The sequence below is a fragment of the Phoenix dactylifera genome, chromosome 15 (assembly GCF_051530095.1).
Source record: "Phoenix dactylifera cultivar Ajwa chromosome 15, Ajwa_hap1_PhDact_Kaust_v1.1, whole genome shotgun sequence".
Classification (NCBI taxonomy): Eukaryota; Viridiplantae; Streptophyta; class Magnoliopsida; order Arecales; family Arecaceae; genus Phoenix; species Phoenix dactylifera.
Window position 1 is genome coordinate 15909780 of NC_143204.1, and position 19715 is coordinate 15929494.

The window sequence follows — 19715 nt, forward strand, 5'->3', positions numbered from 1 at the left end:
TGTTTCTTTTTCTTTTCCTTTTTTTTAAGGGTAAAGATGGAGTGCTTATTGGAAATGTTAGACTGGTTTTTGATTGTGGATGTGGAATTGTACGGTACCTGAGTGTAGGTTGATTTATTCTGTAAAACTGCAGTGTTGTCTTTTGGGGATTTGAAAACGCGAAATTTGTTTTCTTTCCAAGATGGAATTTTATCATAAATATGATGTTATATAATATATTAAGTGACTTGTAGGATATTTACTAAAAATATATTAGATGGTAGAATCATATTATGCCAGTAGCGATGATTTATGGGGTCGAGATTAAGGAAATCAAAGGTTTTTGAGTACTGGGTAGTTCACAGGCTACTTTTTGCAGCTTGAAAACCTTAACAGAGACTACAGATGAGTAATTCAGGTTCTTGGTTGCTCGTACCATGCCATAACCAACAAACCTTTAAAGGAAGTATTGGAAATATAAATACGTATATAGACACACGCACACACACATTAATTGCAGCATGAAATCCTTAACGGAGACTACAAATGAATAATTTAGATTCTCGGTTGCTCATGTTATGTCATAACAATCAAACCTTGTGTGGAAGCATTGGAATGTGTCTCCGTGTTTGTATATAGAGTTGGAGTTGGCTACATGTGAGTAGATCTCCACTCAGGTCTGGTCAGGTCTGCATTGGACAATAAAAATTTCACATTGATGATCTGAGCCGTTGGATGTGATCTACTATCGCTAAACTGCTAAAAAATTAAAAATCATATAATTTAGAAACTTCTAGTCTATGAATCAAGTAATAAAATATATAATTTAATATTATTTAGACTGCTTATTTTTTTGACTACTCAATGCATAGGCTAGAGGGCTCCAAATCATATGATTTTTTTTAGTATGTAAGCAATTTAGAAGTAGTAGATCACATCCAACAGCTCGGGATTGATTGATGTGGGATCCCTATCATCCAATCTAGATATATCTAAATCCGAGTAGAGATTCACTTGATTGCAGCCAAATCTAGCTAATACACACACATATATTGTTGGGAGACACACTTTATGTTAATTCCTTGTAAAAAGAAATAATGATTTTAAAATCAATGATAGGGCATCCAAATTGAAGATCCAAACCACTAAATATGATATACACTATACATTTTTTTTAGAAACGAAAATTTTTATATCATGGTGGTCTCTAATCTATGCATCAAGACGGTACAAAAATGAATTGCATCAATTGCATTGTTGTGGTAAAATATATGATACGGTGCATAAATTGAAAATCCACTTTATGAATTGATCTACATATCTTAAAACATTGGTAAATTTAAATTCAGTATATTTTAATTATTAGATCATAGTAAAATATAGCATCATGCTACTAAAACCATCCGTCTAAATAACTACTGATGATTAGCCTAGAGACCATTGGAACACATGAAGTTTGATTTTTAGATATTTTTGTATATTAGATCATGTTCAATGATCTGGATCTTGAATTCGGATACTCCATCAATGATTTTGAACTGTTAACTTCTTTTTTAAGGAATTAATGGAAAGTGTGGACTCTATATATGGTAACTGGCTTTTACTAGTTCTCTTGTTGGAAGCCATTGTATCATGATGATCGAGCTAGTGTCAAGGTGGTTTTTATTTGCATCATCTTTGATGTATGCTCCATGCACCTTTTGTATTATGACTTATCCACTCCTCACAAAGGAAGGCTCCCCATATCTTACTAATGTTCTTCATTCGACCAACCTCCTTTAGAGGGCTGTTATGACAGAAATTGCAATGGTTTCTTAACTAGTTTTCACATGCCAAAACTCTTGTTGGTGTTGGAAATGATATTGATATATCCAGTCGAGTTGGTCTGTTTCACCTCATCACCAACATTATATCTTGAGTGTTCATGAAATACATGAGACTTCTCCTCCTTTCCTCATTACTTTTCCATCTTCTGTTGAGTAATGTACTTACCTTCCATTGTTAAGATATCAAACCTAATGATTGATATTCCTCACTCAAGGTGAGGATGGTGCCTAGAGTAGTTTTTCTTTTTGGGGGGTCTTTTTCCTTTTAGTTTTTTCGCCATCACTTTCTCCTGCAGATTGATCTAGTGATTTCAAATTCTTGGATCTGTTCTCTTACAAATAGGTGCCCTTATTTACTTTCTGAATTTATCTAGCATCTTTCTTTTCAACTACTTGTTGAAAATTCTGGCTAGTGGTTTGTGGTGTATTCTCCAAAATGATTTAGAACTCTACATGTTTTGTCCTGTTTTGATTTTCAAGAATTCTTTAGCTCTGAATTCATTGGTGACACATATGCATACCTAAGTTCTGCATGAGTTCTTCATTGTAACCATTTGTGTCACAACTTAGTCCATAACTTACTAGAAGTACCTTTCTATTTTCCTTTCTTTTGCAATGAATTTCCATGCAAAATCATGTCTTTTCTTATTATCATTTTTCCTTATGTTAAGATTCATTTTTGCAAATTTGATATATCCAATGCTTGTATATCTCAAACCTTGACTCTTCCGGAATATTGGTATTTGGCGTACATTTCTCATTTTTTATCAGTCTACCTGTTTTATAGAAATTGTTATGCACCTACCTTCAGTCACTCATTGCCCAGTACTGTTTGTTTTCTGAGTTCTCTTATGATTCTTTGAATTAGGGTCATTCTCACATCGTATTTTAGATCTCAATATTTTACCTCAAGAAGTATCAATTTGCTTCCTTCCTGGATTACAAGGCATTGGTTGCTCTTTGTATGCAATGCACATTTGTTGTTTACTCACCTTGGTGCAGTTTTCCGTATCCATTTTCCCTTCATTTATCAACTCTGGTATATTGCAATGCTTTACAAGGACATTTTGCATCATCTTCTTTCTCTAGATCTTAGTATAAAAAATCATTGCCACTTACCTCTTTTTCATTGCCAAACCTGTTACTATCATATTTATCTTCATCATTCACCTAAGCAATCTACTAATGAAAGCTGGTACATTCTGTCAAAACTCTAATGTTAATTCTAAATTTCCTTGGCTGCTGCCCTATTTTCAGACCCAATTATTACTTCGTCCTCATGTTCCATGTGCAATCCAAAGCTTCCTTTTATGTATTCCTCCAATTCTTATTGTGGTATGTCCAGTAACTTCTGTAGTACTAAGCTCAAGTGCAACACTACTCAATGTCTTTGCTAGTGTCTTGCAAAACTATCTTTTACTTGTAACTGTGGTTATCAGTTGATGATGGAGAATATATAGAACTCAGGATATGCAATACCCTCACACTTAGATGGATTTCAGGTAAGTCCTTGTTCATGTGAAATATGAAATTGGAGCCTTTTCATCCCAATGTTCCAGTTCACTAGTTCCTTAAAAGGTAGTGATTTCTAGAATTAGCCTTTCATCTCATGGTATGAGAAATAATGGAACTGCAGCAGACTGGTAGAGTGATTGCTAACCTAAATGAGAAATGGAAAAAAGGAAATGTTGCATTTTCTGCTTGTTTGCTGTGTTAGGTTCAATTAATGCCGAGGCCTGATCTATCTTTAATTAATATTTCCTGGGAATCAATATTATATAATTCTTCTTTTTGTTGGATTTTTTTGGCTTTGTCATTCTTGAAGGTTAATGATGGTCTTGATGGGTAAATAGAAGGTCACAGTTTGTGAAAAATTTCATAGTGTTTATATTTTATCCTTCAATGTCTATTGCTATGTTTGTGTTCATTGTTTAGCAGATACTATTTCATAATGTCAAGTTGTCCACCTTACTACATCTGAATTTATATTAGTAAGTGCAACTCTCCATTTAAATTAGTCTTATGGTCATGGTTATTACTTAAGTGGCATATCCTGTATTACGATACGGAGTACAGGTTTTTCTGTTTCTAATTTTGCATGGCTTGTGTTCAAACTAGTCCAATATATCATACAACCAGCATGTATTAACACTGATTATGCATTGCTACCATACTTCAATGGATTTCCAGGATGAAAATAGGTGTGATGGCACTCATATATACAATTAGGATTGTCTCCACGTTTAGTCAGCAGTTCTTTTCTGGGACTCCAAAACATTTTTTAGACATGCATGAGAACTTGAGGAGTTCAACGTATCACCCTTAGAAGACCAATTTTGATAATATTTTTTCTATGTTACATAATATAGTGTTCATGGAGCTCTGAAACATCTATTGGATATGCATGAAAAATTAAATGTAACACATGTAGACCAACTGCGAAAAAAGTATCTTCCCATGCTAAATGGCTGCAGAGCCATAGTCATAGTTCTTTTACATCAGATCTGTAATTCTCAGATTTGCTGATATAGTTGAAACTTCCTTGCTTAATTGCTTATTAAGATGTCCTCCATTATTTGCAAAATCAGATTAGTTATAATAGCTGCTCTTTTGCTATCTTATGAACTTTATGAGTCATGCTGCATGTATGATCAGCAAGATTTTCCAGCTTTTCATTTCTATATTTTTTGTATATTTCTTACCTGATGACATGCCGTGCTTCTCTTTTTTTGCCTAAAGTTACTCCTCTCAGATTCTTATACATCTGTATGTGTAGGAAGCTTAAATGTCTCACGAATAGAAGGCAATGGCCAGTCCAAGTCCATCACCAAAGATTGCAAACCCAGAATCATCAAAATCTAATGGGGCAATATCCACTTCAAACATGGAGCAACCTCAAGCACCTAACCAGCAAAGTGGGGCATCGCATGGTCCTGTGGCTATCCTCTGGGACATCGAGAACTGTCCAGTTCCAGGTGGTGTTCGCCCTGAAGATGTTGCAGGGAACATCCGAATGGCATTACGGGTGCATCCTGTCATCAAAGGAGCTGTAACAATGTTCTCTGCTTATGGGGATTTCAATGCCTTTCCTCGAAGGCTGAGAGAGGGCTGTCAGAGAACTGGTGTTAAGCTCGTAGATGTTCCAAATGGTAGAAAAGATGCTGCTGACAAGGCTATCTTGGTCGACATGTTTCTGTTTGCTCTAGATAACCGACCACCCTCATCAATTATGTTGATATCAGGTGATGTGGACTTTGCTCCAGCCTTGCATATACTTGGTCAACGTGGGTACACTATCATCCTTGTCATCCCTTCTGGAGTGGGTGTTTCGTCCGCTTTGAGCAATGCAGGGCGGTTTGTATGGGACTGGCCCAGCGTAGCCCATGGTGAAGGTTTTGTTCCTCCAAAAAGTTTTATGCGCCGTGGGCCTGATCTTGCTGGCTATCTCATGAACTGTAGTACGGGGGACAACACTGACTGTCAGAATGAAGAAGAAGCCATTGTTTATAGAGGAATTTCTCAAAGTGAATATGCTGCCCGAGCTAACATCAACCAGCTATATGGCTACAACTCTCCCCATGTCTCGAGGGAACTTTCTAGAGTCCCCCATTCTTTCTCAGACTACAGCAGTAATAACCTAATAGCTGGGCCTTATTTAACTTCTTCAAAGTGTCAAAGTCTACCATCTGGTTTAAGTGAAGGTCCAGTAGGGGATCAGAATAGTATGCAAGAGCAGACATGGTGGGTTCGGCCAGGAGATGTTCAGGGTTTGAAGGGTCAGCTAGTGAGGCTGCTTGAAATGTCTGGTGGAAGTTTGCCTCTTGTACGTGTTCCTTCAGAGTATCTTAAAATCTTTGGACGGCCGCTGTACATGGCAGAGTATGGAGTGTATAAGCTGGTGCACCTCTTTAAGAAGATGACTGATGCTTTGGTCGTGGTAGGGAAGGGGCACAAGAAACTGCTCTGCCTCCGTAACTCGGCTGACAGGCATATGAAAAAGTGCCCGAGTACCCCAGTCATTTTGAAGAGGGATAAAAAGGGAAAAGGAGTTATGGAAGAAAATGTGGATGTTGGTGTATGTCCTCAAATAGGTAGCTCCTCCGATGAATTCTCAGATGATGAGAGGAATGTTGACACTGTTTTCGGTGCCGCATATGACTTCAATTACCATCTCGAAAGTTTCAGACAGGAAGTGCAAGAGCTTCTTGTTTGTTACTCCTGTCCAGTTCCCCTTAGTAATTTTGAGGCTCTGTATGACCAGCGGTACAAGAAAGCTCTTGACTACCAGAGTTTTGGAGTGGATGGGCTGGAGGAACTGATTGAGAAGGTGAGAGATGTTGTACAATTGCGTGAAGATCAGGGTAGCAAAAGGAAGTTCCTTGTACTCAGCTGCATAACTGGATAAGGTCAGTTCTAGCAATGCTAACATCCGATATTCCCAAAGTTTTCATGAAGCATGCTTTTTTTTCTGAAGAGTCTTTATAGGTTAGGAAGCATTTATTTTCTCTTGACGTTAAATGTTTAGGCATGTTACTCATTAAGCATCCAACGCTGAGAAGGCACTTTTTTTTTTCTTTGAAGCGTCTGTATATTACTTATGACAGTGCAGGAACATGTATCCGTGCATTCATGCCTGTGCTCCATGTAAAAGTCAATCTGACCAATAGATAATCATCGTTGGTAGATTGCAAAGCTGATGTAACACGCAAGCTTTTCTTCCTGTTCTTTGTTGCCCATTTTTCCTGCATTAGTACTGCTGATCTTTTGGTGTATGGCGTATGTAGGCATGCTGACATGAATCATTATAACTTATATTGGTTTACAAGAGAGGCGCCACTATGAGATTTGGATTGTATTTACTGTCACTAATTGCTGCTCAATTAGATTGTTCAAAGTTGCAGACAACCAAACTTTAAAGATCAAAACTATGCTGGTGACATCACATGGTTTTTATTGTGTATTGGAACTGCAGATGATCATGAAGCTCCAAATGTGTCCTCAAACTATGAAAATGTCTTGATGTTTTTGGGTTTGCTGACTTTTATTTAAAATTTTCAAAAATAAAAGAGGCCCCTTCGCCCCTGTTTCGAATGAAATAAAAGACTGGAGGCGGAACACCCCCCCACCCCCCCTCCAATCCCCGGCCTCCGCCATCTCCATGCGGTACTAGTGCTCCATCGGTTCTCCATCGGCCTTTTTCGGCCTCTCCTTTCTCTCTCTCGTTCTTCCTTTTTCCTACCTCTATTATGTCGGTATAGGGCTAGCATGGCACAATGTGAGGCTGTACCGATCCGTGCCATTGGGCAACCGGTTCGGAGCTCAGTACTGGAGCAACAGACGTTGCTCCTGTGGATACTAAAATATCAGCAGAGATTTCAAGGTGCAGCTTTTCGGGTGAAAAGTAAAATTGGATTCTGTGGCTTGTTCATTATGGGATATGATGTGCTGGATTACAAAATTGAATGCAAAGAAGTTGAAACTATTTTGCATCTTGGACAATATCATGATGTTATCACCATCCTTAGCACATATCAATGTGTTTATGGAAGCAAATACATATGACTCCTAGTTTTTGTCACCAAAAATGTAAATTAATATTAGATCCACAACAGTTTTTCAGGTTATGGTGTTGGAAGGAATTCATATGAAGGTATCTTCTTTTTGCTTGCAACAGAGTTTCAAGACTTATCAAGGTGATTCATTGCAATCACATTTCAAAATGTTGGGCAAGTGAGTTCTTAAATAGGTAATGCTTTCTTGGGGGAATGTTTCTTATAAGAGTTATAAGACAGTAAGGATGTTTGATCTGCTTCTTTGCAATTATAAATCTTTTTTTTAAATACATTTTAATGCACTATATGAGACAGAATAGATGTTAGAGCTTCTTTCTTGCAATCTTGATCTTTTCTTATCAGAAAAATTGGTTGAATTCTCTGAACTAAATATTTGCTTATCAAAATCTTTTTCTCGCGAATCCATTGGCACATGTGAAGGCATGGTCGACCTAGGTATAAGATCTGCTGGCTACAGTCTGTGTCGCATCATTCCCCCTATATTTAAGAACTGGGTACTACATTCGAGGTTGAATAAACTTGGAAATCCAAGAAGGTAGATTTCCCTTTGGTTTAATTCGTCATCCAACTAATATTGACAGATCTTCTCTTGCCTTGTATTGATGAAACTAATTCACAAAGGATTGATGTCAGGTTGAACTAGATATAAAAGACTGTCGTCTCTGTCAGATCATTCTTAGATTTAATGATTTGGATCATATTTTTATTTTCAATAACCATGCACATATGCAGAACAAAGCCTGCTTCTAAATTACCTCATATGCAAATGGCTATCTGGTAATCTACTCAATGATATCTTCAAAACAGATGAAGTTAGTCCAAGCAAATCCAGATCAAGGAGATGAATATATCAAAATTTGAAGATATGAAATCATTCAGCTAGTCCAAAGGACGAGGTTGGTAAAAAGTGACAACAGAAAGTGGAAATCTCCAAAAGTATGCAGTTTATAACCTCACTCTTCCAGGAGCAGATAGGAACAAATTCCCATTCTGATTCTGGGAATTGCCACCCATTTCATATCCAATCCAATTCTCTAGATCATTCCTATTAGGGATCTCCTCATCATCGCTGACTTGATGTAATCCCCATAGATTTGATTCTACTTCAACTTCAAAAACCCTAGAGAAACCTCAATCCTGCAACTCCTCTAGCTTCCTCTTGGACAGGGCTCATTGGCATTAGCAAAACCCTAGATTTCATCTCATCCTCTCCAAAACACATTCTTATCCAGCTTGGAATAAGGTACACGCCTTTTATTCCCACCCAAATCCACCTCCTCTTCCTCATCCTAAAAAACCTCCAACAAGAATCAACAGTACCATGAAAGTAGACCTGATCATGGTTTTGGAACCGCCGATTCCGGTTCTACAAAAACCTAAAATCTTAACCGTAACCGAAAATAGTCGGTTCGGTTCCGGTTCTAGAACTGCCGGTTCCGGTTCTTGATGGTTCCGGTTCTAAACGGTTTCGATTCCGATTTTTCAACATAAATTATAAAATTTTGAAAAAAATAGATTGTGTAATTAATACAAAATAACAATTTGTACCTCATTTGATTATTTACTATCAAAGTAAATTTTAATAATACAACTAGATAACATTATTGAAAAAATAATAAGTTTCATTAAATAAATCTGGAACTAATTTATTTTATCATAATTGGAAAAAAAATTAGGCTTGAACTTAATTTAAAATTAAGCTGCCTACGTATCCTCTTGAGGTTTAGAAGAATCAAAGCCCTCGTAGTTCACTTACCTTCATGGTTGAGCAATTAACCCCCTTACCTTAATGATCAATCACTACCATTGCTGTCGGTTGTAGACGATCCGCTAGTTCCAATGTCAAATAAATCTTCACTGTCCTCAAATGTGTTATCTTGTAATCTACGTTCTGTCTTTCTCCAATTGTCAACACATGCTTAGGCTTCCAAGTTATTCGGCCTTAAACAAGATCGTCGCTCATCAAAGATTTAACCTCCAGCACTGAATGTTTGCTCAACAGCAACGATTGAGCACGGGCAAGCTAAAATCTCCTTAGCAATTACTGAGAGGACTGGAAATTGGTTTAAATGCTCCTTCCACCACTTTAATATTGGAAATTGCTGATCTAAAATGCTATCACCAAACTCAAAAGAAGTTGTTAGATAATAATTAAGTTTCATACGGGAACCTGATGAACTCCTCAGGCACTTTTGGCATTGCAAAATCATTTGCTGTGCAGCACTAAGATTTGCAACATCTCCAATGCCTCCAATATTACTGGATTGTTGAGGGATGACATTCTTACCATATTTTGCATTGTACTCATTATATAAATTAATAATATTATTTTTAACAGTAAAATAATATTTAAAACATCAATATCTTCTTCAAAAGGATCTAAACAACTATAATATGCATGCAAATAATCTGTCAAACCATCTAATTTACTACGTGGATCAAAAATAGATGCAACAAGATTAAGAGGTGGCATATTTTTATAATAATTAAGCCATTTTACTTTCATCGCAGAAATAGAAGCTTGCCAATCATTATCTTTCTCAAAAGTTTTAATAGCATCAGCAATATTAACACATTCTAAAACAAGTAAATGAGCAGTAGGATAATAAATACCAGATAAATTATTAGTAGCATCATTAAAAACTTTTAAAAACGGTCATAATTTTTTTGCAAACATCCCACTGCTGGAAAAATAAAACCACACTGGAAACATTATTTGCAATAAAAGTACATAATAATTTTTTGTAAGGAAAAGTTTCATTTAAAAATTCATACGTGGAATTCCAACAATTTGGAACATTTTTAGGAAATTATTTTGGCCTCATATTATGAAGCCGACAAAAAGAAAACCGCTTCTTTATAATTTGTGGATGAAACCATATATACTTTAACGTATTTTTAATTGGCTGAAGATACTGACTAAGAAATTTTAAAGCATCTTGAACACATAAATTTAAAATGTGAAATGCATATCGTATATGAAAATATTTACCACCAAATGAGGGTTTACAAAGTTTTTCAAGATGAGGAATTGAAGCAGTATTTGATGATGCATTATCATAAGAAATTGAAAATACTTTATAAACTAAATTATACTCGTCCAAAACACACTTTATTAGTTTCCAAATATTTTCAGCAGTTTATCTTTCATCAAAACCTTTAAAAGCAATTAGTCTTTTTTGCATCTTCCATTCATCATCGATCCAATGACATGTGATACCCATGTATGAATAGACTTGCCAATGATCACTCTATTTATCAGAACATAAAGAAACATTTCCATTAAAAGATGAAAAAAAACAGATAAATCGTGCTTGCCTTTTTTTATATAATTTAATTATGGCACGTACGAGTGTAGTCCTAGGAATTCGTTTAGCAGCAGGTTGTAAAGCTTCTTGAGTCATAGCAACATATTCAGGATGTTCAGAAAATAAAAATGACAAATGCATTGCTGAAACCATTTTTGTTAATGAATCCCTATATTTTGCATCATTATATTGAAATAATTGAGGAGAAGGACTAGATGCAGTGTACACGGTCATTTGTATTTGTGAGCGATCGATGCCTACTTCTACTGCATGCTTACTATTAAGGTGATTGGTAAACGATTTATATCCACCACCGAGTTTAAATTTGAATGTGTGACTGCAGTAGTTGCAAATTACTTGCCATGAACCATCTGCAAGTTGCACTTTCTTGAAATGCTTGACAAATATATCGGATTTTGGAGCCATTCCTTTTGATTGTGGATTTGATGGCAAAACTGTAGAATGACTTTCTTGAGTAGCTGCATTTGGATGCAATTCTTGTGAATTTGCCTCATAATTTGGATCAATATATTCGGAAGATTGAGTTAAATCGAACTCATCAATAGAGGAGGGTCAGTAATTTGGATCGAAAGTATTGGGCATATTATAGCACTCAACGTTAAAGGGAAGATCTGATTCGGGAATTGATGGAGGAATGTAATTTGGATCCTAAGAATTTGGGTTTGGAACATATTTTTTCTTGCCTTTATTTGAGCGAGAGGAAGACATTTTTTATAATTGGATTGGAAAAAATGAAAATATAGGAAGGAATTTTATATGACAAAATTATGTGAAAGGTAACTATTTTTTTCTCAAAATTTGATTGAATTTTGAGAGAAAAACAATTAAGTTATGGAATGTGTAGAGAATTGAAATATATTGAATAATTGAGAGTGAAAAATTGAGAGAGAGAGATTGGAAGATTGAGTGGTGTGGTGAAAAAATTGATTTGAAGAGGTATATATAGTGTTGGGGGTAATTTTCGTTTCCTAAAATGCCCTCAAACTAGCCGTTTTTTAGTTGTTAGGAGGGGTAAAATTGTCTTTTGGATGAAAAGGTTTAAAAAAAACTTTAGGGGCCATATGGAAATTTTCCATATGGCCGTTGGCCATTTGGAAATTCAAATGGTCATGTGACCATTTGAATTTTAAGGGAGATGGCGCCATTCTATTCTATTCTTTTCTCTTTTTTTTCCGGTTTGAACCGGAACCAAACCGCCGATTCCGGTTCCGGTTCGGTTCCATCAATCCTAGAATCTTAACCGAACCATATTCCTCAAGGTTCCGGTTCAGTTAAGAACCGTGAGACACGGTTCCAGTTCCGGTCTAGCTCTTCCCGGTTCGGTTCCGGTCTAGTTCCCCGATTAGAACCGGACCGTGGTCAGATCTGCATGGAAGCATGAGGGATATACCCCCAACAAGAACATGTCAAGATTATGAATAGGGAATCAACATTGCTGTGGCAGCATGACAAAATATACACTTCAGGAGAAACAAGAGTAGCAATTGGAGCGTGTACAACTTATTGCCGATCATTGACAGGGAAATCAATGAGACCATTGTAATACAGGAAGAACTAACAGATTTGTGGTCCGTAGAAGTTGTTGAAAGCCATTGTCTCCTATCTTATATCTTTGCTATAAAGTTTGCAATGAGACCTACTTTCCGAGCAACTTCCGAGTTCGTTGGTTGGCTCCTTTAATTCTGTGATTCAGCTCTTCCACATCATCATGCAATCCATCAAGAGCCTTGTTTTGTCTACAAAACAACAAAGGGATGTGATTAAGCTGGAGGAATAAAGAAATTGTAAAATATAAATTAAAAAAAAATCTTGTACACAAGATATACTGAATAGCTGATTGGATGATCATTTTACTAACAATGATCATTTCATCCTTTAGGTAGCAAGATTTATAAAGATCAGTGTGAAAGGGAGGAATAGGAGCAGAGAAAAATTCTGGCAAAATGCGAAAAGCAACACAGATGTTGTGCTAAATTCAAATCAAAAGCAACAAAACACTTTCTCCACATAGACCAACTTTTGGTTGGAAGATTCGTAGCAACAAATACAATTACAACTGTGGCAGAACATTCACAAGAAATGCCACAATACCATTAATTACTTATCCTGATCAACATTGTGAATGTTAGACTACATACAATAAAATAGGAAAAGAAGATTACTGAATATGTAATCTATGGTCTATTAGATTCAGATTGCAAGGAAAAGGAAAAATAAAGATAACTGATCTGATAAAGAAAAGATATTGTTCAAAAATATCCTCTACCAATCATTTTTCTGGAAATTTATTCAATACTTCGACAATATAAGGATTTAGTATGTTGGGTATCTGTGACAAATAATTCCTCCACCAGTGTAAAGAACTCATGGATCTTGGAAGCCCCGGATGAAAGACAAATGAAGATTTTGCAACCTTTCATTTTTGTCACAAACAAGTTCATCCTAATCAAAAATTTTCTTAATATCATAATGATTAATACATTACATGCTGGGATTTATTCAGATTAAACAGCCATCTTTCCTCTCTCTCTCTCTCTCTCTCTCTCTCTCTCTCACTCTGTGTGTGTGTGTGTGTGTGTGTGTGTGTGTGTGTGTGTGTGTGTTTGTGTGTGTCTGTCTCTGATGAATGTTGATATTTCAATGATATATGATTAAAATTTGGGATATCAATATTAGTTAAGGAAGTGTGGACCATGTAATTACTATAACAAGTCATATTCTATGGATGGTTTTTTTCACATACATGTAGAAAAATATATTCACTTGTTATCCTATCCAGCCGTACCTATCCTATTTTTCAAATTTACAATATCAGCAATCTGTCTATGTCTTATCAATATGTATTTGTTGATGCTCAAGATTTATCTGTTCATAAAAAAAGAGTCATCTAACTCAAGGCCAGCATTTACCTAATCCTCCATAAAAAAAACAAGACTGCTTCAACATCCACTTCTATATTTATAGATAAGGGAACAAACATGTCTTAAGCCCATCAAAATCAACTCATGAAATAGCTCCAGGAGCAAATTATGTAACACAACTAGCTGAGATCTAATGCCAACCCTCCCACTCATTAATATTCCTGGCTTAACTGTTGACCAGCTTGGGGAAATCCTCCACTCCCCCTCCCCCCCTCCTCCACCCCAAAGTTTAAAAATAAAAATAAATGAACTTACCTATCAAGCTCTGTACTCATATCAAGAGCCATATCCTTTAACTGGCCCAGCACATCACTTAAATCTGAAAGGGAGTCATCTTGCTTTTGCTTCTCAACCTACAAGATAATTGTATATGTTAAATGATGATAAGAGAAATAATTTATTCACATTCATCCTCTGACTAACAATGCAAACCTGGACTTTCTCCATTGCAGTTGTGGATTCAGTATAAATTCGTGACCGTGCCTGAGGACTTGAAGATAATCCTAACTTTTCTCTTTGTTCCTTGTTTCCCTTTCTCTTGAATGAATCATCTGAGACCAGGTAGACAGAATCAACTGAAAAAATCAAGCCAATATAAGCCGACTTTTGTGAATTCTCTATATACCTCTTGTAACAACAGGAACAGGCCCTTTAATCTGGCGAGTTTTCTTTGGCTTCCAAGGCTTAGAAAAAAAACCTCCAAGACTGCTCAAAAGTGTCTCACTCTGAAAGGGACATTTATGAATCTAAATATCTCCACCATCATACAAATAACTTGCTTCCAACATACAGAAGATGAATGAATCAGGAAGATTTTGAACATCATGACCGATAATATACTGTGGGAGTTTAAGCTAAAAAAATGCAAGGAGTAGGGGAATGTTCTACTCCATAGGTGTGCTTTTTGTTCCTTTTCTAGTGTCATACTCCTTAGGTATCTTTAAAATTCAATGGCAAGAATTTATAGTTGGGGTAATCATGGGAATTCTGAAAAAAGAAGGTAGTTTTACTCCTATATGCACTCTTAAAAATGTGATTTTTTGATTTTAAGTAATCTGTTTATAAAAACTGACTAATATTTGAAATCCTTTCAGAACATTTAATGAAACGTAGTAGAAAAAGAGGAAATCCGGAAACCAAAGCATTTTGGGATTTTGATTTGTGAAAAAGAATGCGAACAATTGTACTGAATTTCGCCTATACAACCAATCATGGGATGATGGGACAGTCAGATTAAGACTTACAATCAAGGTTCACCATCTCGGTACTGGATCTCGTACCGGTGCCACACTAACACAATATTGGTACGCCATCCGTATCGAATATTGGTACCGAACTGGTACAGTATGGTATGCCCCGTATCGCTCAGTTGGGGCCAGTACAGCGTACCATACTTACAATTGTACTAAATTTCAAGGGCTGATTACTGAAAAGTCAAATTACTTCTTACAACATTTTTTGCCTCATCACAATATATGCAGCCTTACATGCTTTTGGTGCTACATAGTGTTCTTAGGCATCTGGTATTGATATTTCGTTATCCTGGACCAAAGGAAGAGGGGGCTCCCATATGAGGCCTTATTCTATGTGTGATTCTCTCTCTCTCTTTTCTCTCTTTTTGGAGAAATTGTTGACACTGCTACTTTTTGGAAAAAATTAGATATCTCATCATTAAATTTTACTGTTAGGCAATTTTGGTGAAAATTCTAGCATTCCTGAGTTATACTTTCTTGAAGGTCGTTTGACCCATTTTTTAATAGAATCAGACTCCCTTTTCTCTTTACGCCCATAAAAATATATAGTACATGCAAATGCATGTGGAAGTAAACAAAAAATAATAAGAAATTGAAGATACAGCATTGTTTGGAAATAAAGAAACTAATTGAAATATTCATCAGAAATTAATTAAAAATAGATTTCAAAATATTAAGAGATGTTGTACAAACAAACTTTTTGCACTACATAAAAGGTAGGATTAATCTTGCAATAACATAAATCACTTGAAACCATGATCCAAACTTCCTTGCTTCATCTTGGTACATTCATTTTATGTTGGAGAACTGGGGAATGCATCCAATTGGGAAACTCAATCTCAAATGGAATACTGGATTAGAAGTAGCATCTGTGCTTATGAAAATTATAGCAAAATGATGAGTTTGCATGCAATTGCAAGAAAAATATGAATAGGATTTGGTTGCTCCAAGAGGGCTGAGCTATTGTTACAAGAAAAGGAGTTGTGAAACCAGACCAAGCAGCATCCACTGTCTCTCAGTAATATTATTTGGAATGAGGTATACGAGGGGTTCTGAATACTAGTTAAATCAGGAACATGGCTGGTGGTTAAGATTAAATGACTAAGCTTGACAAAAGAAGATAAAAGTTTAAGATTGATTTAAGGAGATCAAAGGGCTGTAAATGCTTCTGGACAGAAACTCATTCATACTTTTGTATGTAATATAGATATATATGTACATGCATATGTACATAGATACGTATGTATGCACGTATATGAGTGCACATGTGTATACATGAAGAACTTCCATTTCTTAAAAAACCATCATCTTTAAGTAATATCATTTAGTTTGGTCATTAAACAATATCATTGTCAATGCCAGAGAGCAATCAAGATAAGGAAAAAAAAGGGAGCATACCTTGCTAAGGTCTTGATCAATATTAACAGCAGTTTGATGAGTCCGTGCAATCTGCTCCCCCTGCTGATGCAAGGTTTCAAGAGTTCTGGAAGCATCTTCTCTAATTACTTCGGCAATCTTCAGGCAGTCATTTACTTTCTGTGTAGTCTCCTTAGCCGTATGTACAGCATAGTTCTCTAGTTCTTGCACAGATTGGTTCTCTAACCCTCCTGAGTCACGGAAGTCATTCTTGTTCCTATTTTTTGCAGCAGAAGAATCATAACCAGGGGAACTTTTGAGGTTTGTCCTAACTGGGACTGAGGAAGTTCTTGCTGGTTTCGTATTCGTTTCAGAATCAGAATCAGAGTCAAAAAAATTGGACTTTGCAAAACCAGGGTCAGCTGAATGTTTCTTAGAAATCTTTGCTATGGGCATCTTTGCTGTTTCTGCTTCAGACAAGGCAGTGGCAACAACAGAATAAAGGAAATTAACAAAAAAAAAAAAAAGTGAGATAGTAAAGCTGCAGTCAAAACAGAATTCCAATATTTGTACCTAAAAACAAATAGAAAAGCATTTCATGTCATGGGATTAGCAATTTACAGTGTCAATACTGGAGGAAAAAGATGTGAATGCCAGAGAAGAAAAGTAACAATAACCTATATTATCTGGGATTAGCATTTTATATTGTCAACATTGGGAGGGGGGAACAGATATGAAGGCCCAAAAGAAATGCAGCAATGACTAATATTAATCTGGCATTAGCAATTTACAGTGTCAACACAGGGGGAAGAAACAGATATAAAGACAAATAAGAAAAATGTAACAATGACTGATATTATCGACATTGAAAATGTGACATGAACTACAGAAACGAAAATGAACTTCTATAGGGTAAAATGTATGAATGAGCCAAATATGACAAAAATGAAGATCTAAATAAAATATACAAGCAATCCAGTTACCTAAATAGGTAGATATGTCAAGAAACAGATAATGGAATTTACAAAATTAAATGCAGGAGAAAACAGAAAAGAGATTGGTGATAAAAAGGGAAAAACCTGAACACATGATTCCAGACTAAAATTTTTCCCATATATTTTCTTTAAAAGGTAACAGAAGCTTTATAGAATGATTATTAACAGATGGATACTTAAGAAAAATTGAAAGGAAAAGAAAACTAGTGACTTGAAGCATAATAGGTTGAAATAGATTGAAGAGATTAAAAAAATGGAAAAGATAGTCGCTATAGAAAAATCATAGAGATAATAGTTTGTACACCAGGTAACTGTGATTTAGTTCCTTTTTCTTGAAAAAAAAAAGAACAGAGATTTTAGAATTTTTATTTACATTTCTTCAATAATTGAGAGTCAAAAGAATGAATGTTAAAGATATTTCAGAAAGCTCGATGTTGCTGGTCAGTTTAGAACTTATTCAATAATTTAGATCACAACCTATAAAGAAGGGCATGATGAACAAAGAAAAATGCACAAAAATGTAGACTGAAAGGAAGGATATAATTAGAAAAGGATACTGATGTTCTCCGGTAACTACACTGAGAAATAACAGTAGATATGATAGGATTAAAGACCAAAATTTATTATTTTTTCCCCAAATGATAAAAAGTACATAAACAATGACAGTCAAAATCTAAAAATAGGAATAATAGACTTCTTTCTTTTTTTTTGAAGGTAGATAATGGCCTTCTTTCAGTCTGCATATGATGATCAATAACCCAAGGCTAACAAATCATTTGCAGCAAGCATGCAAAATTATTTCCTATAGAAATTTGGGTATTGTAAGAGAGTATGATAAAACAAAAGATACTAAGAGGATTGGATTATGGCATGAAGCCAGACAGACCCTATCCAAATAGCAAAATTACCAACAAAGACAGTTTCCTATAAGATTAAACATACACAACTAGAAGGCTTTGTTCTCAGAAAACAAAAGTTTAAATCAAGTGAATAAATATGTGCAACAAAAATAAGCTGCTATGCTAAACTACTATAAGAAATTAATCGCAACCAAATCAATGATCAAAAGACAGAACCATATAAATTTAGAAATACCAGATGTGCAATGATCCCAACAAAAGAATTAAGTTGTGGGATGATATAAACTGGAGGAAAAAACTTCTTTTCTTTGTGGTAAATATACTAATTATGAACACAATGAAGAGAGAACATCAAGAAAGAAAGGGTAAAGAATATAAAACCTATATATAAAAAAGATTACAACTGGCAAAGAAACTACTTTTTTCCTTTAACTCATGAACGAAAAGATCAAATTTTCAAGGACATAACAAATTGACGTCGACAAATACCAAATTTATGTCACTCCAATGACCCCAAAACTCGAACGCAATGTTCGAACAATAACTTCCCTTTCTTTCTTCACCTCTTCCTCCCCACTAATCCCAAGAAGAGGAAAAGAGGACACTTATAATGATGATATACCTGGGAACCGAATTACGCGGGCTTTCAAGCACCAAATGTATCGAAGAAACGGTTGAAGAAGGTCGAGAAGAAGACTCTCCTCCCACGAAAGATCCCGTCAAAAGGAACTGCGATTAAAATATGATAAGAAAACCAAAATGCGACCTTTATAGATAAATTTGAACAGATTTCTGCTATCAAAACTCCATCTTTGAACATATCAAAGGAGCGGGAGAGGAGAGGAGACTCACATGCGACGAGTCGAGGGGACGAGAGCCTCCTCCTCCTCCTCTTCTTGGCGTTCTCCGCGCCGAGAGAGAGAGGAGAGTAATGGGACCGTTTGGCTCTCCTTTTGTCCTGTTCGATTCCTTCCATTCCGGAGGAGACATAGAGGCCTGGTTAACTATTTATAGGGGTTCGGCTTCCATTTGAGGTTTATCTTTCTTGGGTTTCGATAGCTTTTCCTCCCAGACTTTTATCTGAAATAGCATGTCCTTTGACTTTATCTCTCGCTCCTGTAAGAGGTTGCGTCGCGGAGTGGATTGAAAAGGTTTGACTCAAGAGGGACCAAGTTTCAATTTTCATAAATTGATTTTTTGGTACAAATTTTCATAAATTGATTGGAGGTCAGCATTAAGAGGATTTTTAGTTGTGCTTAGGTAGGGATTGCAAAACCTTATAGACAACAACATCTAATTCAATATTCTTGTGCATTGCACTGATATTGGCGAATTAAGTGGGGATCCATTGCAGTACCAATTCCACATTCTCGACTCGGCAGCTAAGACATTCATTCGAAATAATTTAAATTACAATAAAATGAGATGAATAGATTGAAACTTATCATCTTAAAGCTCTTAGCATGCAATGCAATGGTAATATAGAATAGTTAGGCTAGGTTGGATGACATGTACATTATTATAGTCATCTTGCCCTTCTTCCTCTTAGTTTTATTCCAAAAATATGGCACAAATAATTTGTATTAATCTTTCTGCGTTGTTAAAGTCCAAATCAAACTACAT

At 35.8% G+C, this 19715-nt stretch overlaps 2 protein-coding genes across 10 annotated transcripts in view; one reads left to right on the plus strand and one right to left on the minus strand.

The window, feature by feature from the left end:
• Window positions 1-7696, plus strand: part of LOC103718176 (uncharacterized) — a 74310-nt gene extending 66614 nt beyond the window's left edge. For 4 of the 9 annotated variants that reach the window (XM_088711792.1, XM_026808888.3, XM_026808887.3 and 1 more), the window contains exon 3: window positions 4582-6525. In XM_088711792.1, the coding sequence (XP_088567918.1) occupies window positions 4612-6210 (1599 nt within the window). In that variant the 5' untranslated portion in view covers window positions 4582-4611 and the 3' untranslated portion in view covers window positions 6211-6525. Of the gene's footprint in view, window positions 1-3062; window positions 3308-4581; window positions 6526-7417 lie in introns of those variants that run through there. The other 5 variants (XM_088711796.1, XM_088711795.1, XM_088711794.1 and 2 more) reach the window with 4 other exon arrangements.
• A 4423-nt stretch (window positions 7697-12119) lies between these two features.
• LOC103718177 (SNAP25 homologous protein SNAP33-like) lies at window positions 12120-19208 on the minus strand. The gene is made up of 7 exons (XM_008806880.4): window positions 18945-19208; window positions 18715-18821; window positions 16280-16704; window positions 14254-14353; window positions 14061-14179; window positions 13884-13981; window positions 12120-12443 (listed from the first exon to the last, which is right to left on the minus strand). The coding sequence occupies exons 3-7, from the start codon at window positions 16691-16693 to the stop codon at window positions 12344-12346; spliced, it is 831 nt and encodes a 276-aa protein (XP_008805102.1). The 5' UTR covers window positions 16694-16704; window positions 18715-18821; window positions 18945-19208; the 3' UTR covers window positions 12120-12343.
• Window positions 19209-19715: the final 507 nt, after the last annotated feature.

What these genes read in the sequence shown, in the direction of transcription:
- LOC103718177 (XM_008806880.4), bottom strand. Translation starts at nt 16,693, where the DNA reads ATGCCCATAGCAAAGATTTCTAAGAAACATTCAGCTGACCCTGGTTTT. An exon ending in TTGATCAAGACCTTAGCAAG is followed by an intron (nt 14,354 to 16,279) that starts GTATGCTCCCTT and finishes TGTCCCTTTCAG; the next exon opens with AGTGAGACACTTTTGAGCAG. An exon ending in ATGAGTACAGAGCTTGATAG is followed by an intron (nt 12,444 to 13,883) that starts GTAAGTTCATTT and finishes GTTGTTTTGTAG; the next exon opens with ACAAAACAAGGCTCTTGATG.